Raw genomic sequence first — 24,695 nt, 5'->3', positions numbered from 1 at the left:
GCACACTCCCCTCCGCTCCCTCCTCAACGTGCCCAAACCTTCCCTTTTATACTAGAAGTGCTAACGAAAGCAAACTGCAGGGGAAAATAATAAAGACCATACGTGTTTATATATATTTGGATTAAGGGCATGAATCAGCCACACAAAATTGAGAACCACTGAAAAAACTCAAAGGAAAGTACCATATCTATTCCCAGCTGCCAAAGCAAAAGACCCCATTAAAAACCCAGAGTGTGAACTCCAACACGTGTCACGGGGATGGAAGACTAAGGCTTCCCTGAAACTTCCCCAAATGTGTCTCCCACCTGGACAGCATTAGTTTCCCACTGGCTGAGGCCCGAACGCAGGTGTGTTTCTAAAAGCTGGAATGCAGGGGTCTCCCTACTAGCTGAGCAAGCCCAGGACCCTGGCTCTGAACACCCAAACCTGAGGCCTGCTGTCACCAGGCTGTGTGAACAGGGTGGTGACCAAGGCGCACTCCCAGCCCGCAGAAGAGCTGGACGGCCCATCCTGGCTTCTCTTTTAAAGTGCACCCAGCAGAAGGTAACTGAGGAGAGGTGAGCTTGCTCCTCCCTGAAAACCAGGTCTTTGGTTGCCCGATGCCCACACTTACCTTCAGCACCACCACCACCAGCCCCCGTCCCTCAGCCTCTTCCTCCCTTTTAATCCCTTCACTTTACAGACAAGTGAATACTGCTAATTTTTCATGGCCTTAAAAACAAAGCAAAAACAGGAAGGGAGAGGTAGGTAAGCAGGGAAGGGGAAGTGCACAGAGGACTCCAAAAATGCCAAGAACTCAGAGTGAAGGTGGCTCCGCGGCGAGCCCAAGTCCTTTGGACACATGGCGCAAAAGCATCCTGGGGGCTGCCGGCCGGGGAGGGGACTGGTGGGGGTCCCGCCTCACGTTCCCCCTAAATGCCCCTTCCTTCTCTCTGAGCTCGAGCACCTGGACTTCAAAGGGTGGCCACAGCTGTTGGGCATTTGAACTCCTGGAAAAGGTCACAATTTTGCTCCTGCTTCCAGAAGGAACGGGGTGGGGAGAGGGAGCCAGTCTCCCTAGAGTGTTTCTTAAACTTCATCCCCAGAGGTAGAATCACTTTATCCAGTATTTGAAACACAAGCTTCCAGTTCTTGTTATTACAGTAACTCCTGATTGCAGACCTTGCCCCCCACAACCTGCCCCTGCAAAGGGACCACGAAGTGCACGAACAGCTAACGGCGCTCACCCTACACATGGCCCCACGCTCACCCCCTGCTGTGCACACGGTGTCCCCACATCCACGCCAGTACACATTACATGGTGGCCAGAGATACATTTACAGTGTGTGTCTGAGGCCTGGCCGGGGTTGCATCCTCAGGCAGGGTCTGCCCTTTCGTCCTGGGGTCATGGGGTCCCAAGGCCGTTCTGCAGCCAGTTCCCTTGTCTCAGTGTTTGATCTCAAGGATGGAGGGGTTGTGGTCCAGGATGGCGAGGATGATCTTGTCCATGTACTGCCGTAGCCGGAAGTTGATTTCCTCCTGCTCCTTGAGGGCTTCCATGAGCTGATGGTAATGAGAGATGGTCAGAGGCTGGCCTGGCTGGAGCCAGGTGCCTGGGCTCACAGTGAGCCAGTGCCCAAAGACAGAGCTCAGGAGACTCCAGGTAAGGTGGCCCCAATGCCAACCTCAGCACTCGGATGTCAGGACATGAGCCTAAAGCCTGGTTCGGCTCACACTCGAGGAGTGTGAACTATGCAGATGCCCAGGCCCCACACCCAGAGATTCTGATTTAACTGGTATGTGGAGAGAGCCAGGTGTGGGTTAAGCTTTTGGTAACAGTTGAGAACACTGGCCACAGGCATTTAAAATCAAGACAGACATCCAAAGTCTCATGGCCCTAAGACTTGTAAGGCTGTCTCCTCTGCCTGGAATGGCCCCCTTGCCACCCCTGGCCCTGCCACTGCCCCTCTCCAGGTCAACTCCTGACAGTTCTTTAGGATGTCACTGAAATGCTGCATCTCTCTGGTTCACCTGGGTGCTCCAGAGGTTAGGGGTCAGCTAAACTCTGTGTCCCAAACACAAGGTAAGGGGTTTAGTGACTGTCTTAGATTCATGTTAAAATGTAATGGGAGTATTTTGGAGACATGAACTTTTATAACCATGCCCCAGTGGGGCAGAGAGCAGGCTCTGGTGCTAGAGGCCTGGGTCCCTCTCCCGCCACAGGCTTGGTGATTGTGTGTCCTGGCCCCCAATCTGTTCAGACAGCCCCTGAAGGTTAAGTGAAGAAGGTTAAGATGTCCCCCACTCCTGGCTTAAAGGAGGGGAGTTACAGACTCCCCTGGGCTACACATTAATGAAATCAACTGGCCATTTTGGCACACTTCTGGCTAAGACTCAAATTCCACCCAGATCCCAAACCGGAGCTCCTCCCACCACATGCAGGAAATCAGAGCTGACTTAACTTCCTACAGCTCCACCCTGTCGCTTAGGGTAGTTGCAGATGGGGACTCTTGGGGGCCAGGCCATGGTCTGCTTTTCCTGCTCTGGGCAGCCTGGGGCTTGACATCGTGGCAGGTGGGGATGGGGCAGGACTCAGAGGAGGACCAGGCCCCAAAGTGAGAGCAAGAGCCAATGGGCATGTTACCTCATCACGCGAGGCTGTGTCTATTTCCGCAGCCAGAGACTGGGCTTTGGTCTGGGTGGCAAAGAGGTTCTTTGCTTCGTAGAGGCTGAGGCTCAAGATCTGTCCATTCAAGTCATCATTTTGATCCCGCAGCTTATGATTCTCCTGTGAGTGGGACACAGGCCATATCAGCTCCTGGAAGCATCCAGAACCCACCAAAACCCACTTGTCTGCATCCACTATCTCCTGGCTCCCATCAGCGCCCTCTCATCAGGCGTGCGTCATGTCAGGACACTAATAGATGATGTGGCCTCTGCCAGGTTGGGGGACGGGGACTGGGTCCTGGGGGTCATAGGGTTCTTAGAAGTCACAGCCCTGCTCAGTGGAGCCAAGTCTCCAGGCAGGAGCATTGTTTCTGGCCACCCCTTCCTCCCTGGGGGTGGGTGAGCCAGAATGGAGCCCCTGAGGCCTTGTGTGGGGACACTGCCCACCCGCTGGCTCCTCCAACACTGGCCCTTGGTGAGGAAAAGCAATGTTCTAGGGTCTCTGGGCTGGCAGGGTGGCTCATCTCCTTGGCTCCTCCTGCAGCCGGGTCAGGAATCCTGCTCATGGGAGCTCTTTCCAGGTGCGCCCTCACTCCCCAGCACGCCGCCCACAGTGCCCTGCCGACTCTGTTCACCTGCCCCATGCTCTAGCTTTTGCCTAAAGGCTCCTAACAGCTCACACCTGGTACCTTGGGCGCCCCCTTGTGGATGAGAAGAAGAGTGGGTTTTAGGATTGCTGTGGGAGAGTGAACACCAGCATCGCTGCCTTGGTGGAGCCAACTCAGGGGTGTAATTTATATATCGCTCTCCTGCCCCCAGGGCCAGGATAAGCTAGGTGACTGCCCCTCATGATACCATGTCCCCCACTCCTCATTGGTCTCAATTATAGGGGTGTTCCCAGAAACCATATGAAATGGAACGTTGGGCTAGGGGTCTGCTAGGAGACCCCACACAGGGAGGCACTCATTTTCAGCTGGGGAGAGTCTCATTCTCCACCCCACATGCCCAGGACAGAAGAGTGGTGTCTATTTCTTTCTATGGATGCCAAGGAAAGACCCAGAAATTTCCATCAGCCATAGCCTAGACATAAGCCACCTTGCCTGAGCTGTGAGAAGAGGGCGAGCAGCCGTGACAGCCAGGTTGTTGAGTGGAGCAGACAGCGTGTGTGGAAGGGTGGTGCTACAGCTCTCGGTCCCCTCACAGGAAACCCACCCCTGGGGCCTTGGACACTGGATCCCACCTGCTTAAGCCGCTTGATCTCGTGCTCCAGCTCCACCTCGCGGGCCCTGGCGTTGAACTCGCCCAGGCCGGAGGACGAGCTGCGGCCCCTGCCCGGCCGCTCGCAGTCCAGCTTGTACATCTGCAGGTGCTCCAGCTCCTTCCGCAGGTCCTCGATGAGCTGCGTGGGGGAGAGGCCGGTTGGCGGGAGCAGGGGCCCGGGGGGGAACCCCGGAGCCCTCTGGCCTGGGACCCACCTCCTGCGTCGCCTCCCGCTCCTTCTGGAACTCAAGGCGGTTCTGCCGCAGCTTGTCCATCACGCGCTTGTATAGGTCCGTCTCATCCTTAAGCCGCAGGCTGGTGTCCTCCAGCCGGTCGGACATGCGCTGCCGCTCCTGGGGCCAGGGAGACCAGGTTGGTGGGAAGTTCCCGGAGGGGCCCACTGGGCGGCCAGGCCAGCCCCCCAGGCGGAGCCTTCCGAGTCACAGCTTAGAGAAACGTCCGGATCCCCTAGGATTCTAGAAACAAGGCTGGGAAAACCTCCGGCCTCTGAAGTCCTTCATTGATGCCAGATGAACCTTGGCTGGAAGGTGGCAGCCCGAACGTCTAGAAGCTAACTTTTTCTCTTTTTTATTATTTTCCCCTATTCTATAAGGAAATATATTCACTGTAGAAAATTTGGAAAATCAGAAATATAGAAAGACGAATTATTATTTATATTTTATTGCCTTTTTTCCTAGGGCAATTTTATTAGAATTTCAGAAACTAGAAACTAAAAACCTCTGATGGCCAACACTGCCGCTCTGTGGATCTGTCTCAGACCCGAGCCTGAGAGAGGCCCGGGCCGGCTGCTCACCTCATCCAGTTTCTCTGTCTGCGATTTGAGCCGAGTCACTGTTGTTCTAAGCTCTGTATTTTCTTCCTCTAGTTGCTGCACCCTGGGGAAAGGGGGACAAAAATGTCAGAAATGGAGGTCACCTGACGGTTTGACAATCTGCAGCGATCCTCCGCTCCCTGGAGGGGGAAAGATACCAGAAAGTGAGAGAGAGAATAAAAATAATTATTCCAGATGATGACAGCCTTGAGCTTCCCATCCACGGCAGAATGGTAAGGACACCGAATTATTCTTATTTTTCTTGATAAAAGGAGACACTCCGTTTGTAAGAACATAAGATTCTCTTTACAGGCATCCTTAGGCCTGAAACAAAGGAGGGGGCATGTTTTCTCCCAAGGGAGAGAAGTCATCTAGTGGCGGCCGTGACAGGGCCCTGCTGTTGGGGTCTGCAATTTGAAGGCACTGGCCGTATGTTTTCCTTTCTCCCCCCAGGGCTCACCCAGGGCTCTTCCCTCTGAGAGCTCACTACAGCTGCCTCTGACACCCACAGGGATTGGCTCCAATAGTCATAATCCTCTACGTTAGCATTCACCAGGGACTGTCCTACTGTGACCCCATGAAAAGACAGCCCGGGTGACCAGGTAGGTTTTAAATGTCCGAAGAACAGGAGCAGGTGAGTTGGGATGTCAGTGGCACCAGAACTGTGCAGGGTCATTTCTGACACGGATTCTGGCAGAGCCTTCCTTCTCCTTCCCACTGTCACCTCCTTGTTCCTGCAGAGATTGCCTCCTGGCCTCCATGTCCCTCCAGGGTCCCCAGGAGAGGCTCCCAGGCCAGGCTAGACAGGAATTCAGACATGCACTCTGTTGAGGCCACCTCATGGGGAACTTGAGACGCTGGATGTGAGGAACAAAGCACACCGAATGACTCTGGGAGCACGGTCTGCATATTCTATGTGAATAGCACCCCCTGGAGTTGTGCAAGGGGCATGGGTTAGGAGACAGTTCCCAAGAGGGTCGTCTTTCTGCGCTTTGGCCTTTGGCCCACACTCACTGTCTTCTTCCACCACCTGCTCCCAGACACCTCTCAGGCCAGCCCACCTGGCCAGCTGTCAGAAGCAGACAGAACAGTGACGCTTAACAAGGGATCAGCCTCCAGAAACATGCAAACAACAGCTTCTAGAACATGAGTGAAAACTTAGACGAACCCCAGGTCGATAAAGTTAATAAACCGGTCTCAGGCATAGGGGAGTCAGGAGGTCTCCTTGCCAAAGTGTAGAGGGACCCCAAGTGCACAAGTTCCTTTTGGTCCTGCCTGACCTCCACAGGCAGGGAAGCACCTGCTGCTGGCCACGAGTGCAAGGTGGGAGCCTACCTCCCAACCCACCTTCCACCCCAGGGGCCTAGCAGACACTGAGAAGGCTCAGCTCAGGCGCTGAGGCCTGAGGGGGACTGAGGGGGGCGGGGGTAGCTGTCCTCTCTGCCAGGGGCCCAGGTGGCCTCCCCGGCCTGGGTCAGTGGTGAAGGCAGCCCTGGGGCATCATCATAGCCCTCAGTTAGCAGTGTTCTGATGTGCACAGGCTCACAGGCACTCTGTGGGGCAGGCAGGGAGGGATGACAGCTGGGGAAACTGAGGCTCAGGGAAGTGACACAGTATGTTCCAAGCTCATGGAACTGATGGGTGACCAACCCAGAATCCCAGGTCAATACTCCTCTCCCTGCCTGCCTCGGGTTCTAATGCCTATACCAGAGGCCCAGGGGCCCTTACAATGGCCCAACTTTTCCACTTCCCTTGGCCCATGGGGCCCAGGGTGAATGAGGGATCTGACAGCAGGGGGAGCTCCAAGCCTGGGCATTAGTCCCAGCCCAGGAATCAGGGCAACACTGTTGGTTTTGGGGTTTTTATCCATTCTCTGGTTGATAAACATGATGTAGTTTCCAGTTTTACCTGATGTGAACATTCTTTTACACACCTGCTAGAGAACATGTCCACATGTTCAGGTATCAAAAGTAGAATTATTAGGACACAAGGCTTTCCCTCTGGCTCAGTTCTCCCATCTATAAAATGCAGCACCTGCCCCACAGTCTGTCCCAGAAGTATGAGAGAGTGGCAGAAGGCAGAAGGCTCTGTGGGAAGGCGCAGTCCCCCAGGGCGGGTGACCCTACGGGGCCCACCTGGTGTGCAACAGCTCGATCTCGGTGCTCTTCTCCCTCTCCAGCTTGCTGTAGGCCTCGCGGTGTCGCCGTGCCTCCTCCTCCAGGGCCTGCTCGGCCGTTGTCTCCTGATCCTTCACCATCTCCTCCAGCTCGTGCACCCTGGGGAGAGGGGAGCAGAACCCATCCAGTCCAGGGCCAGGTCCCATAGCCGGTGTCTTCTGACCCCAACCCAGGCTGTAGCCATGGGGAGCCCTGGATGCCAAGTCACTAACTCCTCTACTGTGGGAGATAGTGGCCTGTTTGTCAGGCCTGAGGGCCAGCAACTTTGCTGACAGGTGAGTCAGGGAAACTATGGCACCCAAGGAGAGGTGTGTCGGCCACGCATGCCACGGAGAGGCAGACCTGGCAGTGGGGTCCAGAGTGGGGCGAGGCTGTGCCTGAGAAGGTGGGACTCCAGGGGCAGGCAGAGGGAGGGCGGGAGGGATGACAGGCCTCGCCACAGCTGAATGAAACAGCTCTCAGGTCTCACCTCCTCTTTTTGCTCTCTCCCTTCCTGGCCAGTGCCCCTTTAGTCAATAATCCAGCTTTTGGGCATCCTGACTCCTGGCTAGTGGCCCTGAGCATGCCAGACCTGGGAAAGGGCCAGGCCCTACTATGGATGTTATAACCCCACTACTGGTGGCCTAGATGGTACATCAATCTGGGGCACATTTCACTGGCAAGAGTCCCTCCATGAGGCCGGCCTTCTGGGGGTGGTTCAAATGGCCCATCTTTGGGCCCTACAGGTTGAGGATCAGTACCTGGGCGGGGATCAGTTTAACAAGTTTAACCTATCCTGTGAGGACAACTAAACGCTATGTGCACTAACGTATTACAGTCAGTGTTGGGGAACATCGTGTTCAGTGGGCCTCCATGGGGAGGAGGGAACAGCAACGCCGGGACTTTTCCCACAGGCAGCATACTAACTCAGTGCAGGCCTCTCCCTGTGCAAGGCTGGTCCCCAGGAAGGCAGGTCAGGCTCTCATCATTGTAGGACAGAGACAGGGGAGTGGATCCCCAAACTTCTGCCTTAGACATGCTCTGGGGCTGCAGAACTGGAGGGTCAAGGTCAGGTTCCTACCTATCTTCCTGTCCCCAAAGACCTGTCCTCCTGGGCACCCTGCATGGGCAGACCCATGTAGCAAGGGTAGAGCCATGATGTGTCATGGACCCTCAGAGCTGGCATGCAGGTTACCTCCTCTAGCTCCTCTTATAGGCCTTAGCAACAGGGAGAGCCCTCTGTTCCCCAGAGTCACAGCCAATGCCCCCAAAGTTAGGCCACAGCCCCTGACCTGTGCACCAGCTGGGTGTTCTCCTGCTTCAGCTTGCTCTTCAGGTCCCCATTGGTCAGGCTGTCATTCTCCAGTTCTGTCACCTTTTTCTCCAGGAAGCTCACCTACAATAGGGGGCAGAGGTGAATGGATAAGACCATTGAGTCCCCAGGACTGAGAACCTAGAACCATGGGACTGATGGCTAGGCCCTCCAACTGTGTGTGAAGAGCACAGTCATGCTTTGTGGGAGTGGGGAGAGGGGTGGGGATGGATGTGCCCATGGGATCCTGGGAAGGGACAGGTCTCCCAAGCCCCCAGAAGGCATCCCTGCCACCCCCAGGGAGCATGTACACACTAAGTCACTCCTCCACGCAGGGCCCACCTTTTCCGTGATGTCATTGTCACAGGAGTCAATGCTGTCCCGGAACAGATCCTCAGTGCTGCCGTTGCTGCTGCTGAAGTTGCTGCTGTGCATGAGCTGCCTGCGGGGTGGAGGGAGGTGTGTCTGGCTGCAGAGGCCCTCTGGGGATTGGGGCTCAGACTCAGGTCATGGGCTGTGTGAGCACCCAGTATCCCCGGTGACGGGGAGAACCCCCTCTAAGGAGGCTGTCCTTACCCACCCAGGGGAGAAGAGCTGCCTGACCTCTGAACTCACAAGATCATCCAGCACAGAGGATGGCAGATGGGCTGCTACACCCCTGAGCCCTGGAAGACATGGCCAACCCATCATGGCTCTTTCCTGATGCTTCAGAACCCTTTTCACACAGGTGTAGCTACCAAGTGACCAGAACCCCCCACCCCTTCCAGCTGGAAAACCGCCCAGTGAAGGCAGCCTGGCTCCATGGTCCCAGCAGAAGGTCTGGGCCCTGGAGGCCACCCAGTAAGCAGAATTCAGTGCCCTCCACCAGGCCAGCTCCTGCTCTATCTCTGGGGACCCTGGGGAAAGGCAAAAGGAGGAAGAACCACCCAGATTGTGCTGGGCAGTGGGTTGGGGGGTGAGACGGGAAACATGGAAACAGGAAGATGCTGTAGCTCTTGCCTGAGGCAAAACCAAGCTGCCATTCCCCAGGGGCTCCCACTTCCTACTCCCTGATAGGCAGCAGCCAGGGTCCCACTAAGAGGCTGTCTCAGCCCAGCTCCTGGGCCACAGCCTGGGCGCTCACCGGCAACTCCCAGAGCCCTAAGAGTGGACCTGAGGCCAGTTTGCAGGAGAACCAGAGTGGGATCCTGGTAGTCCCAGGAAGTCAGCTATGTGGGATTTAACTCTGAGCAGCTACCACGCCTACCTCTCCTGGCAGGAAGCCCAGGGTCTCTGTTGGTACAGCTGCCAGCTCCAGAGCACAGGGCAGGGCACTGAAAGCTGAGAAGTGGGCTGTGTCTCCCAGGGCCCCCCTCGTGTGCCCGTCTGAGGTTGAGGCAGCTGAGGGTTTGCAGATGCTGATGACTGCCAGAAGGGACAAGGCAGTCATCATGGGGACGGACAGGAGGCTGGCCTTTCTTTTTCTGGTGGCTCTGCCTGCACTGCCTGGCATGCGGCTTTCCCCTCTGCTCATTCAGCCACATACAGGGCGCAGGGCACCGCCTGGGTCTAGACTGCTGGCATGGAGCTGGCCACCCTGGCAGCAGGGACAGCTTCAACCTGTCCTCCCCTGAGGGGGACCTTACCGTCCAAAGGCTGTGCTAGAAATCTTTCGGTTGGGGCTACAGAGAAAGAAAGAAAGAGAGAGGGGGGAGAGACGGTCATTTAATGGCGGGGCTCTGGTCTTCCCTTCCTCTGTCCTGGCTACAAGATACCACAGTGCGGGCCAAGCCTTTTTCTAGCCCACCGGTGGGATTTTACTAATCAGCTTGCTCCTGAGAAGCAGCACCCTGATTTTCCTGTTGCAAAAAACACAGACCCCAAGGATCAACCCCATTCTGAGTGCTCTCACCTCCCTGCTGCTTCCCATCCTGGCCCTCACCCTGGCGTCCTGCCCCCACCTGGCGACCTGCCCCCACCTCGCCACCCACCCCCATGCTGGGTGGGGGCCTCACCTGTTGGCCTTCAGGTTTTTTAGTCGGGCTTCCAAGTCATTCAGCAGGTTGATTTTCTTGCAGCACTGAGAGCAGTAGACATCCAGCAATTCGCTGTTGTACGCGTGCCGCATTTTCCTAGGTGTCTGCCCAGCACTGATTCGTGAGAGAGAAGGTGATCCCTTCTTAATAGTCATCCAGTCTGGTGCCCACCCCATCCTGCTGAGCTTGTTTTACTGGGTTCCCCAATACCTGGGGACCTTGTGTGTGTGTGTTTGAGGGTGGGGAGTGGGAGGACAGCACCGGATCTCCCCTCCTCCAAAACTCTCAAAGAGAAAAAGCCAATGAGTTGTACCTACTTCACAGATAAGGCAACTGAGAGCTAATGTCTGAGTAAGTAATGACTCAGGTGTGGGAAGGTATAAGGTATGCCACCTGGAAGAATCTTTCAACGCCAAGGTTCTAGAAAACAAGACAACAAAGACCCCCGGGCCTGCAGCCTCCCAGGATGGTTAAGTCCATTTCTTCCCCAAGATCGGAGGAGGGAGGAGAAATTCCAGGCCCCCAATCAGGGACAAATGCAGCACCCCCAAACCCCAGGAGCAGAACCCATGTAGCTCAGGACTCTGCCCACTGAACCCTTCGGGGATGAAGTTGGGATGGTTCTGCCACTTTTCCTGAACCCCAAACACCATTCCAGACCAAGGGGCCCACCTGGAAGACACGGAAGACCCCAGGTCCGAGTAGACGTTGGTCCTGGTCTCGTCGTCGGGGCAGGGGCTGCTGGGGGCACAGTCCACGTCATCCCCCTCTCCGTAGTCTTCAAACTGCTCCTCGTTGCTGATGAGCGAGGTGGTGGAATGTGTGGAGAGGTCTGACGTCGTCATGGATGGAGTGTGGCCCTGGGACCTGGTGTTAGAGAAGGGCTGCCCATTATTGGGGCCACAGCCTGGGGTGGGGAAAGCTACCAGGAGGTCCACTGGTCCTACAGAGGCCGGGGGCCTGATTAAGTTTGTACCTTGTGACCTGGTAAAAACACTTTTGGGACCTTATCTTAAGGGAAGTATCTCACCACAGAAACTGTTTCTGTCCGAGAGAGATTCAAACCCCTGCTCCTCTAGGGCAGCAAACCTTGCTTATAGCCTAATGGCTCACCTCCAGCTACCTTAAGTTATACTTATTAAATTATAATACATTAAAATATTAAACTATGGACTATCTGATCATTGTTGAAAGGCTTATAAAAATATTGGCAATGTGGAAAAATACTAGATGTTAAAGTTGGACATAAAATTCTAGATACAGTAAGACTGAGCATGATAAAGGTCTATACAGCGTAAGGAAAAGTTGGAAATAAAACAATTGAAGTGGTAACAGAGCTTGGCTTGGGGTGAGGAAATTCCCTCCACTCTCACCTTCCCAAGTTCTATTTAATTGGCTTGTACTTCTTTAATAATGAAACGAAGTTTTAAAACAAATAACAGTGAGCTACCAGATGAGATGCTTCTCCCAGATTACAGAGAGGATTTCTAGTCCAAAGAAGCCTAACTCCAAGGAACACAGGTCAGAGATCCTGCGCCTCCCATAGGTGACCCATGGTGTGGCCGGTGACAGTATCAGAGCTGGTGGTGCCCTGTCTATAACATAAGAACACAGGGAAGTCCAGCTCATCACCTGCCAAGATATATCTGCCCGTGAGTCATTCTGCAGTAATCCCTGGGTATTACGCATAAGTTAGGGTTTCTCCAACCTCCTGAGCCTCCACACTCACAGACCTGAAATGAGTGTGTAATGGGTTAAGGCAATGGTTCTCAAGCTGTGCCCCAGAGGAACCCCAGGCTCTATCTAAGAATCGCAGTGTTGATGACAAGGTGCTAAAGATGAAGTCTCCCAGTACCTCCACTCAGTTGCATCTGCTTACTTATCTGCCCTCAGGTTCCGTAGCACCTCGGGTTGAGTTAATCACACTCCTTGCTGCATCTATAGATTTTACTAAACTTGGCACCTGCTGCTGGCTGCCTCCTGGTGACTGGTGGCCCCAGGAATCAATGGGAACCATCAAGTGGCAAATGATTAGCCAAAAGGCCAACAGGTGACCAGGTGGTGACCAGGTGTCTGTCCTTGGGTGGTTGGTCACAGGTACAGCTGCGCGCTTCTCCCAGGCAGCACGTGGATAAACTCCACAGGCCCGTCTCAAGAGCTCCCAGAGCCCCGAGTTTGAGAATTCCTGCACTGTGGAACTGTATTAGGTTGAACCGTATGAAACTGCCTTTTTTTAAAGGTTAAAAATGATTAAAAATTGACAGTTTCCTATGGTTTGATTGATATGGGAACCCCTCCCCTGCCTCTCCAAATCTCAAGGTCAGCTGTGACCTTACCTTCTCCTGATACATAGGATGCCAACTCCCAACTGTCACAGCCCCCTCAGCTGCATCATCCCTCCAGGGACAGAGAGAGGGCTGGGAGGAAAGGGCCTCCCTCTGCTGACACTAACTAAAAGATGACACCAACTAAAAGAATGCCAGGGACCACTGTGAAGTCACTAGGTCTTAATATCACTTTAAAATAACATTTCTGATTATGAGAACACACGAGCAATAAAGAAAATACAGAATATATAGCAAATATGGGAGGTAATTAAAACAATCAATAATCTCACCATCCTGAAAGAACTGCTGATTTTCTGGAATAATTTTTCCTAGGCATTTATATATATAACTATTTTATATATATATATATATATATAATTTTTTAACAAAACTAAGATCATACCTCACTGATATCTTTGTAACCTGCCTTTTAAAAAATAATTGAGATCAGATATCCCATATCATTAAACAGTCAATTCAGCTTGACTTTGCAAGGCTGCCTAAAATTCTAGAACTAGCCCTACTGTTGAGCATTTAGGCTGCTTAGAATTTTTGCTGTTTAGAACACCCATGAAACTTAGGCCTGTGATGCGAATCCTGAGTGCACCTCATGTTTACTTCCAGGAGACCCCTCCTGAGAACCACACCTCTGGGCCCAGGGGTCACACATGGGGTCGCAGACAGTTTTAACTCACTTGTCCTCTGGCAGGAACAGGCCCCCGAGACCCCCGTCCTTCTCCTCGGCAGGGCTCCCGACTGACCCCTCCAGGCTCTGGGTGCTCTCCATGGGGCTGTCCATGTCGGACTCTGGGGGACCCTCGGGCGGGGCCAGTGTCATAGCCTCCTCCTCATCCTCAGGAAAGAAGCCAGGCTCCCTGGGGAGCAGCTCGCCATCAGCAAAGGTGGAGCCTGGCACCTCACTGCCCTGGGAAAGACAGAGACACGCAGAATGAGTGAGGCTGGCTCCCCAGGGCTCAGCGCTGGTCATCAGATGGCAAGGACACTGGCAAGGACATGTTACTAATTATGAAGCCCAGGTGGGGAACGGAGTGCAGGGACCCTGAGACCCCAAGTGTGAGAATGCCTGACAGGTGATTCGTCTCGGGGCCTCTCACACTGCCCGTCTCACGAGAGCCCAGGGAGGGGTCAGAACCCCCAGGGACAGCCACCCTTCGAGGCCCACAGCCAGGCCAGCCATATGGTTCAGGGCACCAGGTAGCTCATCAGGATCCCCATCACCAAGTCTGCACAGGAAGCCAATGACCTGGGAGAAGGCTTCTTAGTGATGGAGTTCGGAGCACAGCCACACGGCCCTGACCTAGCAGTTTGCTGCAGCACAGTAGGGACGTGTGTGCAGCAAGACACGGATCCACCCTCCAGACTCTGGGCACTTCCCATAACCTCTCAGAACCTCAGTCCTCTCTGTAAATTGGGAACGGCAGTGAAATCTTACAGGGTCACAGTGTCACAGTGGACTTCGATGAGTAAACTCCAGCCCCAGGATGTGATGCCAGCCTGGGAGGCACGGTCTCCTTGGCCCTGCCACAGCCATGCAGGGGAGCAGCAGATCTTTCCATTCTGAGCTCTGGGCTGCTCCCCAGTGCCTAGCACGCTGCCTGGCACAATGTTGGTGTACAGTGAAGATTTGCCTGAAACTTCTGTTCAAATCTTCTTCTAGGAGAAGAGGTCTGGCTTTATTCAGAGTTTACCCTGGTCTGGGGACAGCTCTCTGCAAGCCATTTCTTGGGATCGCTTTGTCTCTGAGGAGGTAGGTACCTCCCAGGTGGCACTGCTTCTACCTGCTCCCATCCAAGATGTCAGCCTGTTCCCAAGGTTCTAGTGTGGGCTCCTCAGCTGGGGCTGGCAGGGCCCCTCATTAAAGGTGCTCCCTCCAGCCCTGGAACTGCAAGAAGGGTAACAGTGGAAAGCCTCCAAGCGTCTCAGACAAGATCAGGATCAGGGACATCTGAGGAAAGAGGACAATGACAGGCTTGGCTGTGCCCGCCCAGATGTGTGCAGCCAGTGGTGAGCAGGCAGCCCTCCTGGGGTTCTCTCCTTACCAAGAGATCCTGGGCTAAGAAGAGATGATAATTAATGAGCTTGGCTCATGCCAGTGCCATGACTCCAGCTGAGCACCAGATGGACCAGTCAAGTGGGCATCAGGCGGCCAGGCCCCCTGACTGGAGGCTGAGGGGCTGTGTAATTAAAATCACCCCTAGTGCTCACATAACTCTTTCCACCTAGATGTCACCAATTCAATCCCACGTGGCTCCCAGCTTTATCAGATCCTGTACCCTCAGCAAGCTCTTCGTCTGCAAGCCTGAAGCTGCATCCCAGGACAAACAGGGAAACGAACATTTACTGAGCAGCCACCAATTTCCGGAGACATGCTGAGAGTTGACATATTATCCCACTTGGGCTTCGTGACAACTCTTCAGGACAGTGATTCTTATCTCCATTTTACTAATGAGGACATTAAGGCTCAGACAAAAGTCCTCTGGCCTTCCTCTGGAGTCCCCACCTGCCTCTGGCCACATGCTTGGTTCCCCTTATCGCTGATGCAACCCACTCCTCATGGATTTTCAAACCTCCTGGTGACAATGAGGAGAGCACATATAACAGAAACAGATTGCTAATTATGAAGCCCAGGCACCCCACCTAATGCTGCAACTTCCATGTGCTGCTCAATTCTGCCCCCGCCAGGAAACTCTCTTGGCCAAGGGTGGATACCCGAAGGGAAAGCAGGCAGGGGGAAGGAGCCCTCCGAGGGGAGCTGGGGCCCCTGGAGGGGCAACGTGCATGCTGTTTCTTTGCCTGCAAGCTTTTCACCTTCCCAGGCCCACGGCAGGGGAAGCTGGCACTGCTAGAAACCCCAGCTCTGTGTGGCTCACAGGAGCCCTCAGCCACTTTGCAAATGGGCGTTTTTTCCGGTCTTCACAGCCCTGTGAATTGGGTCTCCTCTCCCCCTCTGCACAGGTGAAGCGGCTTGCCTGGGGCCTTGTGGGAAGTAGTGGCAGGAATGGGACTGGACTGTGAGTCACCAATACCCACTCTCTCCCCACAGTACCCATTAGCAGGGGTCTCGAGGAGAGTGCCGCCCACACTGCTCCAGAAGGTAGGCAGGGTGCCAATTAAGACCAGCCTCCATGCTTGAGTGTCTGGCTTGGCCTCTGGCCGTATTTGCCTCACTGGACACCAAGACCCAGAGGCCAAGTTTCTGCCAGCACACTGCCCAGAGACACCCAACTCATGGTAGGCAGGTGGGGGCCAAAAGACCCCTCTCACCGGACATCCCACAGCACCCACCCAACTCCTGGCAGCTTGCCCAAGGTCCCAACCAGAGTGGCCTCGAGTGGCTTATCTCAACTACAGTTGGGGCAGCAAGAAGGATCAGAAGGATCAGATGCCCCACAGGGGTCCCTCCCTCCCAATGAGACCGCCACCTCCTGAGGTGTATTTTTACGCTGTGACTGAGCAGAGTCCACATCTGCCCGGACCTGCACACTTGACAAGCAGCCCTGTCCGCCTGTCTCTCACACACTCGCCACTCATTTCTCACTACAACCCTGGAGAGCTCTGGAAGGTGCACAGAGCAGAGATTAAGGATTCACTGTCTCCATCTGACACACAGAAGATGAGGCTCCAGTGGGCAGCACAGAGACCCAGGCTTCCCTTGCCAGGGCCAGGCCCCCCACCCACCCCTCCTGTCTTCTCTCTCTCCCTTTCATGCCAGCCTTTTCTCTTAAAGTCAGCTGCTCCCTATATTAATACCTTTTCATTCACCCCACAATTGTTTGCCCAAGGCAAGTGGAAATTTTAATTATAACTTCAAAACCATTTCTAGTAGTTTCCCCTCAATTCAAATAACATAAAGACAGCTATAAGAAAATTAACAGCACTTCACTTAGTCTGGAGTGTAGCACGTTGGCATCTGTCCTGGACAAAAGTGTCCCTGTTGCTTGTGCTCCTCCCTGAGGGGTTCAGTCCTGGCCCAGCTCCCACTCCCCTGGGCCCTCTGGGGAAGGGCTTGAGTGCAGCACTGGGCCTGCTAGGGGTGCTGCTGGGGTTGGGGGCAGCCTGCTCCAATGCCCACACCTCAGGCAGGGAGGCAAAGCTGCTGGAAGGTGCTGGAAGGCAGCCTCTCAGCCCCACCCTGAGCCACCCCTCATTGGCCGGGAGAACCCAGAGTCACACAGAAACCCTTCGAAGCCTGTTTCTTTCTTTTATGTTTTTTAGATAAAGTTACAGAAGGAAAGGAAGAACGCGTCCATAATGAAAATACTGTCCTCACAGGGTTTCTAGGAGGACTGGGAAGATGCTCAGGCTGCCCGAGAGCGACTACCCTCCAGCCAGGCCGCCTGGGCAGGTGGGGCCCAGGTTGGGTGTGCTTCCAGGAAGAGGGAGATCTCTGGGGAATGTGCAGGAGCTAAAGACTGATCGGCCCGGGGGTGGTGACACAAATTCTACTGAAGCTGCAAGATTCCAGTGAGTTCCTGGAGAAACCCAAGGCAGAGGGAACCTGGGCTGCGGCAGCCCCTGGGATGGGGGTGGGGGTCATTCCCATGAGAGTGGGGACAGTGGGGGGAAAAGGACAATGCCACTCCACAGGGCACCTCATGCTCATGGCCTTCCCATACTGAGAACCTCGAGGCCCAGAGAGTTGCCCACTCATCCAGGCCACATGGTCTATGTCCAGATCTGCCTCTACAGCGGTGTGCTCCTCAGGTGCGAGAGGGCACCCAGGGCAGGGTCTGGACCTGAGGCCTGCTCTGGAGGGGTGGCAGGACCAGGGGACTGGGGAGCAGGTTTTTCACAGAAAGGGTATGTCTTTTTAGGAGTGGGAGCTTTAGGGAAGGGATACTATCCTCAGGGGGTAGCACCAGGCAACATCTGTGTGTGGCCTCTTTTCCTAGCGCTCTCCCTTGGGACCCACAGCCAACCCTGGGCACAGAGCTCCCTGTTCCCGAGGGCACAGGGCCAGTCACTGTGGGCCACACAGGTGTGGCCGACATATGTCCAGGTCACTTCCTCCCACTCTGCGGAGGGATCCCAGAAGTAAAGGAGGCAAAACAGATGCAGCCCAGGGCACCCTTGTGAATGTGGCTGAGAGCACGCATGGCTCTGGAGCCTGGCACACTGGGTTTGAGTGGCCCGGCCGTTCACAAGCTGTGTGACCTTGGGCAAGTGACCTGTGAACCCCTGACTCCTTACCTAGAGAATGAGGACAGTCACCTAAACCTCAGAGGCTACTGTCAGGGCCACACACTTGATAATTTTCACAAGCCCCTCAGAGTCAGCAGCTGGGGGAACGTTAAATCTGGATCTGGCCTTGTCAGGGGCTGTGTGCTGCAGAAACCAAGCTGTCCCGGCTGGTCAGTCAATGAGGTCCTGTTCAGATGGGGCTGGGAGGTACACCCTCCTCGACAGGCTGGGCCTGGGAAATCATCCAAGACCAGCAGTTTTTGGAGTTCTGAGGCCCAAGGTTGGGGAAACAGGCTGCTCTGGCAGGGGAGGTCTGCACCACCAGCGTCCCCTCCACGTCCCCACCCTGTCTTCAGCTGGGGCTGGATGGAGCCGGCCCCAGCTGGAAGTAGGACCCTGGAGGCACACTGGGTCCCCTCTCCAGTCTCAAGAGCAGTGTTCAGCAGCTAGTAGGCCCCAGAGTCACCCCTGCCTCTATAGGAAGCTGGCATGGGCTAAATTCAATGGCTAGTGAAGGCCAAGTACCAGGACCCGGGGGGGACCATCCAAGCCTCAGAGTGGCAACAATGCTCCACTATCCATGCTCTTGGCTCTGGGCCCAGACTCAATGACTCATTTGCTCCTTCCCTCACCCACCTGGACCCAGTGGAATCCCACCTCCAGGCCACACACAATTATTCGGAATTTTCCTGGAAGCTAATGTACAGAGGGCACCGCTGCCAGGTGATCCCATTTCCACATTCCCTGGGGGAAGGGAGACCCTAAAGGGGTAACCATGGGGATCTCCAAATCTGAGCCCCAGTGGTGAGCACCGCAGAAAGCACACAGTCGGCAATCAGCCAGGATTTGTGGAACTAAACTGTGCTGCAGCATAGCGAACAGGGAAGAGCCCAACACGGCCACCCTGAGGTCTGGGTGCCTATCCTCACCTGGTCACTGGTTAGCTGTGTGACCCTGGAGAAGTTGTTCATTTCTGAGCCTCATCTCAAAACAGGGATAGAGGTACCCACCTGGCAGGATTGCCATAGAGAATCTAGAACGATGCCTCACACCTCACAGATGCTGGAACATGGCAAAGAAGAGAGGGGCAGGGGTGGTGTTAGGAGCAAGCTCTGGAGGTGGACTGGCTGGGTTCAAATCCCAGTTCCACCACTTATAAGCTCTATGATCTCAGTTTTACTGAACTTCCCAATGCCTCAGTTTTCCCATCTATAGAATGGAGTTAGCTATTATTAGGACTAAATGAGTTGGTACATGTTTTAAGCGCGAGCGCACACGTGCGCGTGCGCACACACACACACACACACACACACACGAAGTACTCAATAAATCTGAGCTATTACTGTCTTCACTGCATTGAGGAGAAGACACCCCAGGGTGCCTCCTCACCTAATGGCCACCACCTAGTCCCCGGGACCCTGTCCCTCTAACTTGCTGGCACACTGGGAGAAGGTAGGCTGGGTTCAGCTTCCGAAAGCCAGACTTTCACAAGCTGCAAAGCCTGCCCTCCAAACATGCCAGGTGCCTCTTTTCTCCCCACTAGGGTCTTCTGCCCACTAGGAAGGTGTCTCTGATGTTCATGAGTGTCAGGATGAGATGCTGCTTGGGCAAGGGAGTTGGGAGGCTCCGAGGCTCTGGCTCATCCACCCCCAGCCCTGGCTCTCAAGCAATAACTCAGAGCCAAAGAACAGCTCTGTGGGGACAAGGCTGGGTAAAAATAGCTTGGGCGGCACATCCCAGCTTCCCTCGCAGCCAGGCACCAGTGCGCACGTGTGGAACCGCACTGCAGGGAAGGTATGGGGGTGATCAACCAGCCTGCGGGGTGAGGAAGAGCAGGCTTGGGGGCCGGGCTGGGGACAAAACCCCTCATCACACTCCCAGCCAGGAACAGTGACAGGCTGGTCAGGGTCTTGCTGGGTCTCTCCCATGGGTAGCAGAGGTCCAGTTTAAGGAACTAACTTGCGGATGCCGATGCCCACAGGTCCACAGGGAGGAGATGGGGATACCGGGGCTGGGATGCTCTATACACCACTGTGGCTTGGCCATTCCCGTCATGCAAAGATGGTAGTGGCAGAGATTAGTAAGCAAACCAGGCTGTACCCAGCTCCTGTTTGTGGCTGCCAAGCCCCGCCCTGAAGGCCATGCTCTGCAGGTGGGGGGTGCTTCTCATCAGTGGCTGATAAAAGGTCCTGATTCAAGAGAGGGCTGCCCAGGTGCCAGTCAAGGGGTGAGGGTGGGGGAAAAGGGGCACTTGAGCATCCACACAGGCAGACTGGTGCCTCAGGCTTGGCTCAGACACAAGGGCAAGGACAAACCTGGGAGTGCCAGGGTACCAAGACTTTAGAGTTAATCGCCTGTCTAGGCCAGCCATGGGGACTGACCTCACACTGAAAGCAAACTCTTGAACCCAAGCTTCCTGGTGCTTTGGGGTAGGGGTGTGGGGGGAGGTTAAGGTCAGCAAGACAGGAGAGGCTGCCATGGTCCCATCCCCATGGCCAGATCAGAGCGTGGCCAGGAGCCACCCCCTCTAGCCAACCTCCCTCCTGGTGTGGGTGGCAGTCAAGGCCACTTTCAGCTCTCTCCTCCAGCCAGGGCCCCCCAGATCACCTCCTGAACCCTCACAAGGGGGAGTATACCACCGATGGCTCAAGACCACGCCCAACTGGGCTTGTGCTCCTGCCCCAACAGCCTCCAGGAGCTGATCGCAGTGTGGATGCTCAACAGCTACTCTACTTTCATCACAAAGTGGACTGCAGGTCCCAGGATGGGGACAACAGTGACAACTAGCGTTTTCTCAGGAGCTCATTAGTCTCAAGAGGGAAATACTAAGAGGGTTTGATTCTCACATCAGCCTGTTTTTACAGAGGGGAGACTGAGCTCTCAGGCAGACCTGGTTCGGCCCTGGGCCTGGCCCCCACTGGAGGCAGCGCCCCCGGCTGGGACTGAATGAAGGAGGAGAGAGCCACGCTGGTGTTTCTCAAGAACTCCCACGCCACTGACACAAGCACAGGCGGCGAGATAACACGTCCGCTATGCACACACCACAGCGGAAGGGGTGTGGGAGCCCACACTGCCTTTTTTCAGTGTTTTAATGGCAACTCTTGAGCTGTCTCTCTCCCAATCTCACACCCTCCCCCAAACATGCACGCTGCTGATAAGGTAAAGTCACAGGAGTACAGGGAAGGGGGGGGGGCATGATGCAGCTCCCAGAAAACTCCGAAACGAGGGATGTCAGGTAGCCCTGGGCAGCTAACCTAAGAACAGAGGTGGGCGAATTTCCTGAAGGACAGCAGAGCAGAAGGACGGGAAGTATTCAGGGACTAATGTGTCCCCAGTAAGGGGCTGGGAGGGTCTGAAGCAGGCCCAGACCAGAGGTGTTCTGTCTGGCTGACCCGCACCTACAGCCTGCCCCAAAGTCTGGGGCCTGGCTCAGCTGGCACCAGAGTATGAGACCACTCAATGTCCACCCAGCTCCCCTGTGTCCAAGTTCACCTACCACCCTTCCAATCAGGGCGAAATTCCCAAGAGTCTCCTGACAACAGGGAGAGAAGGGCTGTCCAAGCTCGCTGCCAGGGTGCAGTTCTCACTGTAAATGAATCAGCTGGCATTCTGGCTGTGTGCATCCATCTAGGGACAGTCTGCAGGCAGGAGCGGCAGGAGTCCCAGGGGTGTGGGAAGAGCCAACGAGATCTGCTTTTCAAGCCCATTAGGTTATGGCTCAGACCCTGGACCTCACAGTGCTGCCATCTGTCCCACCAGGAGACACCCGTGCCCTGTATTCCCACCACACCATTTCCATTCCAATAACGCAGTTGAGTACTTAAAAACTTAGTGGCTAAGAAAACAAAATGTCTTACTAAAAATCTAATGGAGAAAAAAACAGAATAAAAAATACTTAAATCATCCAAAAGGATCCAGGATAAAAGGAAAAAAAAAAAAGAGGAAAAAAGATTCGATTGGGACAAATAAAAAACAACAAACACGGCCATATCAGTACTGCATTAAATGAAAATGGAATAAACCATCCTATTAATAGACATATGTTGTCAGATTAGATTACAAAAACAACTACATGCCACTTACAAGAGACATAATTTAAGCATAAGTACACAGACAGGTGGAAAGTGAAAGAACGAAAAAAGATACAGCATGTAAAGCCCAACCAAAAGCTGGAGGGGCTATATTAATATCAGACAAAGTACACTTCAGGGTAAGAGCTAGAGGAGCATTAAGAAATGATAAAAATTAATTTAACAAGATGTAATACTCATAAACATTTAGGCACCTAGTAACATCATTTCAAAAAATATAAAGCAAAAATTAGAACTAGAAGTTGGAGATTTTAATTCACCTCTCTCAGTAATCAATGGCGCAGGCCAACAAGAGAATTAGGAGGGAGACAGAGATCTGAACAACACCAACTTGACCTGACACAAAACACTACATCCAATAAATATAGAATAAAACAGATCAATGGTTGATGAGGAATTGGGTACTATACCAAAGAATCGCCCTACAGATTACTGCAAAATACCAACCAATCACCCTGCCATACCTCTACCATGGAGAAAAGGCTACCATCACTTTAATGCAGTTATGAAACCTAACACCACTGCCTGGAAACAACCAGACACTAGCCTACTGACAGATACAATACGAAAAACACAACATCACAGTATAGTGTAGTTTTAACAACACTCGATTCTCATCAGGCCTTAGGATCTAACTTCCACTGAACGGGAAAACAGGAGACGGAGGAACAAGTCACACATCACAGGGAAAATAGTCAAAGTTTGTGGGACCCTCACACGACAACTGGCCTGGTCTTTTAAAGAGGAGAGTGTCATAAAAAAGAAAGGGGGAATTTTTCACCAGAATCATATGGGAATCAGGGGAATTGTTAAAACTCAGGTTGAATCAGTTTCTGATTCAGTAGGTCTGGGGTGAGGTCTGAAAATGTGCATTTCTATAGGTTGAAATACTTTTTTTTAAGAGCATTTCTCAAAAGTTCTCGGATGTTGCTCGTCCCGGGACTACACTGTGAAAACCACTGTTCTAGATTAATCAAGAGACATAAAAACTGCATGTCATCCTTGGTTCAAGACCTTTTGGGGACAAATAGGGAAGCCGAGAGATGGATTAGGTGATATTAGGGAATTATGCTTGAGTTTGTTACATGTATTATTAATGGTATGTAGTTACAAAGGAGAAACATCCTTAGTTTTGATAATATCTTGCCTAATTTTCTTTCTTTCTTTTTTTTTTTGCCTAATTTTCTTTCAGATGGCTCCGGAAAAAAAGTTATATGCAGAAATAAAGCAAATATGGTTACAGCACTGGAGAGCACCAGGGACCTGCAAATCCTTAATGAATGGTGTGGTTTCCTCCTCGACCAGCTCCGTGACGGCCTGACTTGGTTGCAGGGGCTGGTTTGGGTGGCTGATGGAGTCATGGCCATCGGAAGGGCTATAGTGGGCTCTGGAGCCAAGGCATCTGGGGAGGGACGCTGTGAACCACTGCAGAGCACTGCTTTCCACAAAACTTTGTAAGTGGCCAGGCCCCATCCCCAATGGCTTCCCATAAGCAATTCTTACAGGTCTTATTTTTTCAGTATGTTAGAAATAAATCTTATGTACATAAAACAGGAAAGATACTTGCCCCAAACTCGCTGAACTCGTTAAGGAAAAGTGTAAAATCCCTGACAAGTTTAGCTCTCTTTAAAAGGAGCATGAAGAAGCGAAGCCGTCCTTACCCCCATCCTAGACGGAGACTCAACAGCAGCAGGGAGGCTGGGGAACCACCACGACCTCCGAGGGTGGGTAAATAAGGCCATGGGAAGGTCTAGGTCCCAAATGATCAGCTCAAGTTCACCCGGATGTGGGGGACATGTGGCTCAAGCTGTAAGAGTGAGCGTCTCCAGAAAGTGAACTACACACAAGTCATAACATTCCTTAGAAACTTTTGCAAATACAGCATTTGGAGCAGAGAGATCCCCAGGGGGCCCCCCACCAATGGTGAACCTTTGCCCAAAGGTAGAGCCGCACCCCTCAGGTTTCCTGGGGTCCAGGCTCTGCTCAACCCCCTCCTCCTTCTCCCCGAGGACGACAGTTCCAGAGCAGCTCTCTGCTTCTCACAAATTTATAGGTTGAAGTCCCAACCCCCAGCGCCTTAAATGTGACCATATTTGCAGAGAAGGTCTTTAAAGAAAGAATTAAATTAAAATGAAGACATTAGGATGGGCCCTAATCCAATATGACCAGCAAGATTAGGGGACACGGACACACACGGACACGCACACACACGCACACACACACACACACACGCAAAAGACCATCTAAAGACAGGGAGAGGACAACCATTTGCAAGCCAAGAAGAGAGGCCTCAGAAGAAACCAACCCTGCTGACACCTTGATCTTGGATGGTAGACTCCAGACTTGTGAATAATAATCATCATCATCATAACCATAATTTCAGTAGTTCAAGCCACCCAGTCTGCGGTCCTTTGCTGCAGTGACCTAGAGAACAAATACACTTCCCTTCTCCTTCCAAGAAGCCTGCATGAAACCCCTCAGCTCGGGCTGGAGTTTTCAGCCCCTTCCCCCCCCCCCCCGATAACTAAGAAAATTCCTTTAGGTCAATTCAACTAAACCTCCAGAGAACTACTGGATCCCCAGAACCTCAGTAAGAGACTTGGGGTTCCTGTTTGGTTTGGTCCCTCCTCAAAAGAAATACTGACGGCCTGGCTGGTGTGGCTCAGCAGCTAAGCATTGGCCTAGGATCCAGGAGATCGTGGTTCGATTCCTGGTCAGGGCACCAGGTTGCAGCTTGATCCCCAGCAGGGGGGCATGCAGGAGGCAGCCGATCAATGACTCTCATCAATGATGTTTCTCTCTCTCTCCCTTCCTCTCTCTGAAATCAATCAAGATATATTTAAAAAAGAAAGAA

The 24,695-nt window shown here is 53.4% G+C and overlaps 1 protein-coding gene across 1 annotated transcript; it reads right to left on the bottom strand.

Moving 5' to 3' along the window:
* Positions 1 to 1,181: 1,181 nt before the first annotated feature.
* RAB11FIP4 (RAB11 family interacting protein 4) lies at positions 1,182 to 13,657 on the bottom strand. Its single transcript, XM_016207625.2, has 12 exons — positions 13,244 to 13,657; positions 10,894 to 11,088; positions 10,201 to 10,335; positions 9,832 to 9,867; positions 8,549 to 8,648; positions 8,187 to 8,290; positions 6,874 to 7,014; positions 4,721 to 4,802; positions 4,122 to 4,259; positions 3,887 to 4,045; positions 2,624 to 2,767; positions 1,182 to 1,542 (listed from the first exon to the last, which is right to left on the bottom strand). The coding sequence occupies exons 1-12, from the start codon at positions 13,534 to 13,536 to the stop codon at positions 1,426 to 1,428; spliced, it is 1,644 nt and encodes a 547-aa protein (XP_016063111.2). The 5' UTR covers positions 13,537 to 13,657; the 3' UTR covers positions 1,182 to 1,425.
* Between the last annotated feature and the right edge of the window lie 11,038 nt (positions 13,658 to 24,695).

Source organism: Miniopterus natalensis, chromosome 17, assembly GCF_054644295.1.
Source record: "Miniopterus natalensis isolate mMinNat1 chromosome 17, mMinNat1.hap1, whole genome shotgun sequence".
In the NCBI taxonomy this organism is placed as follows: Eukaryota; Metazoa; Chordata; class Mammalia; order Chiroptera; family Miniopteridae; genus Miniopterus; species Miniopterus natalensis.
The sequence above is the reverse complement of the archived record's forward strand: the minus strand, read 5'-3'. Positions and strand labels throughout refer to the sequence as shown.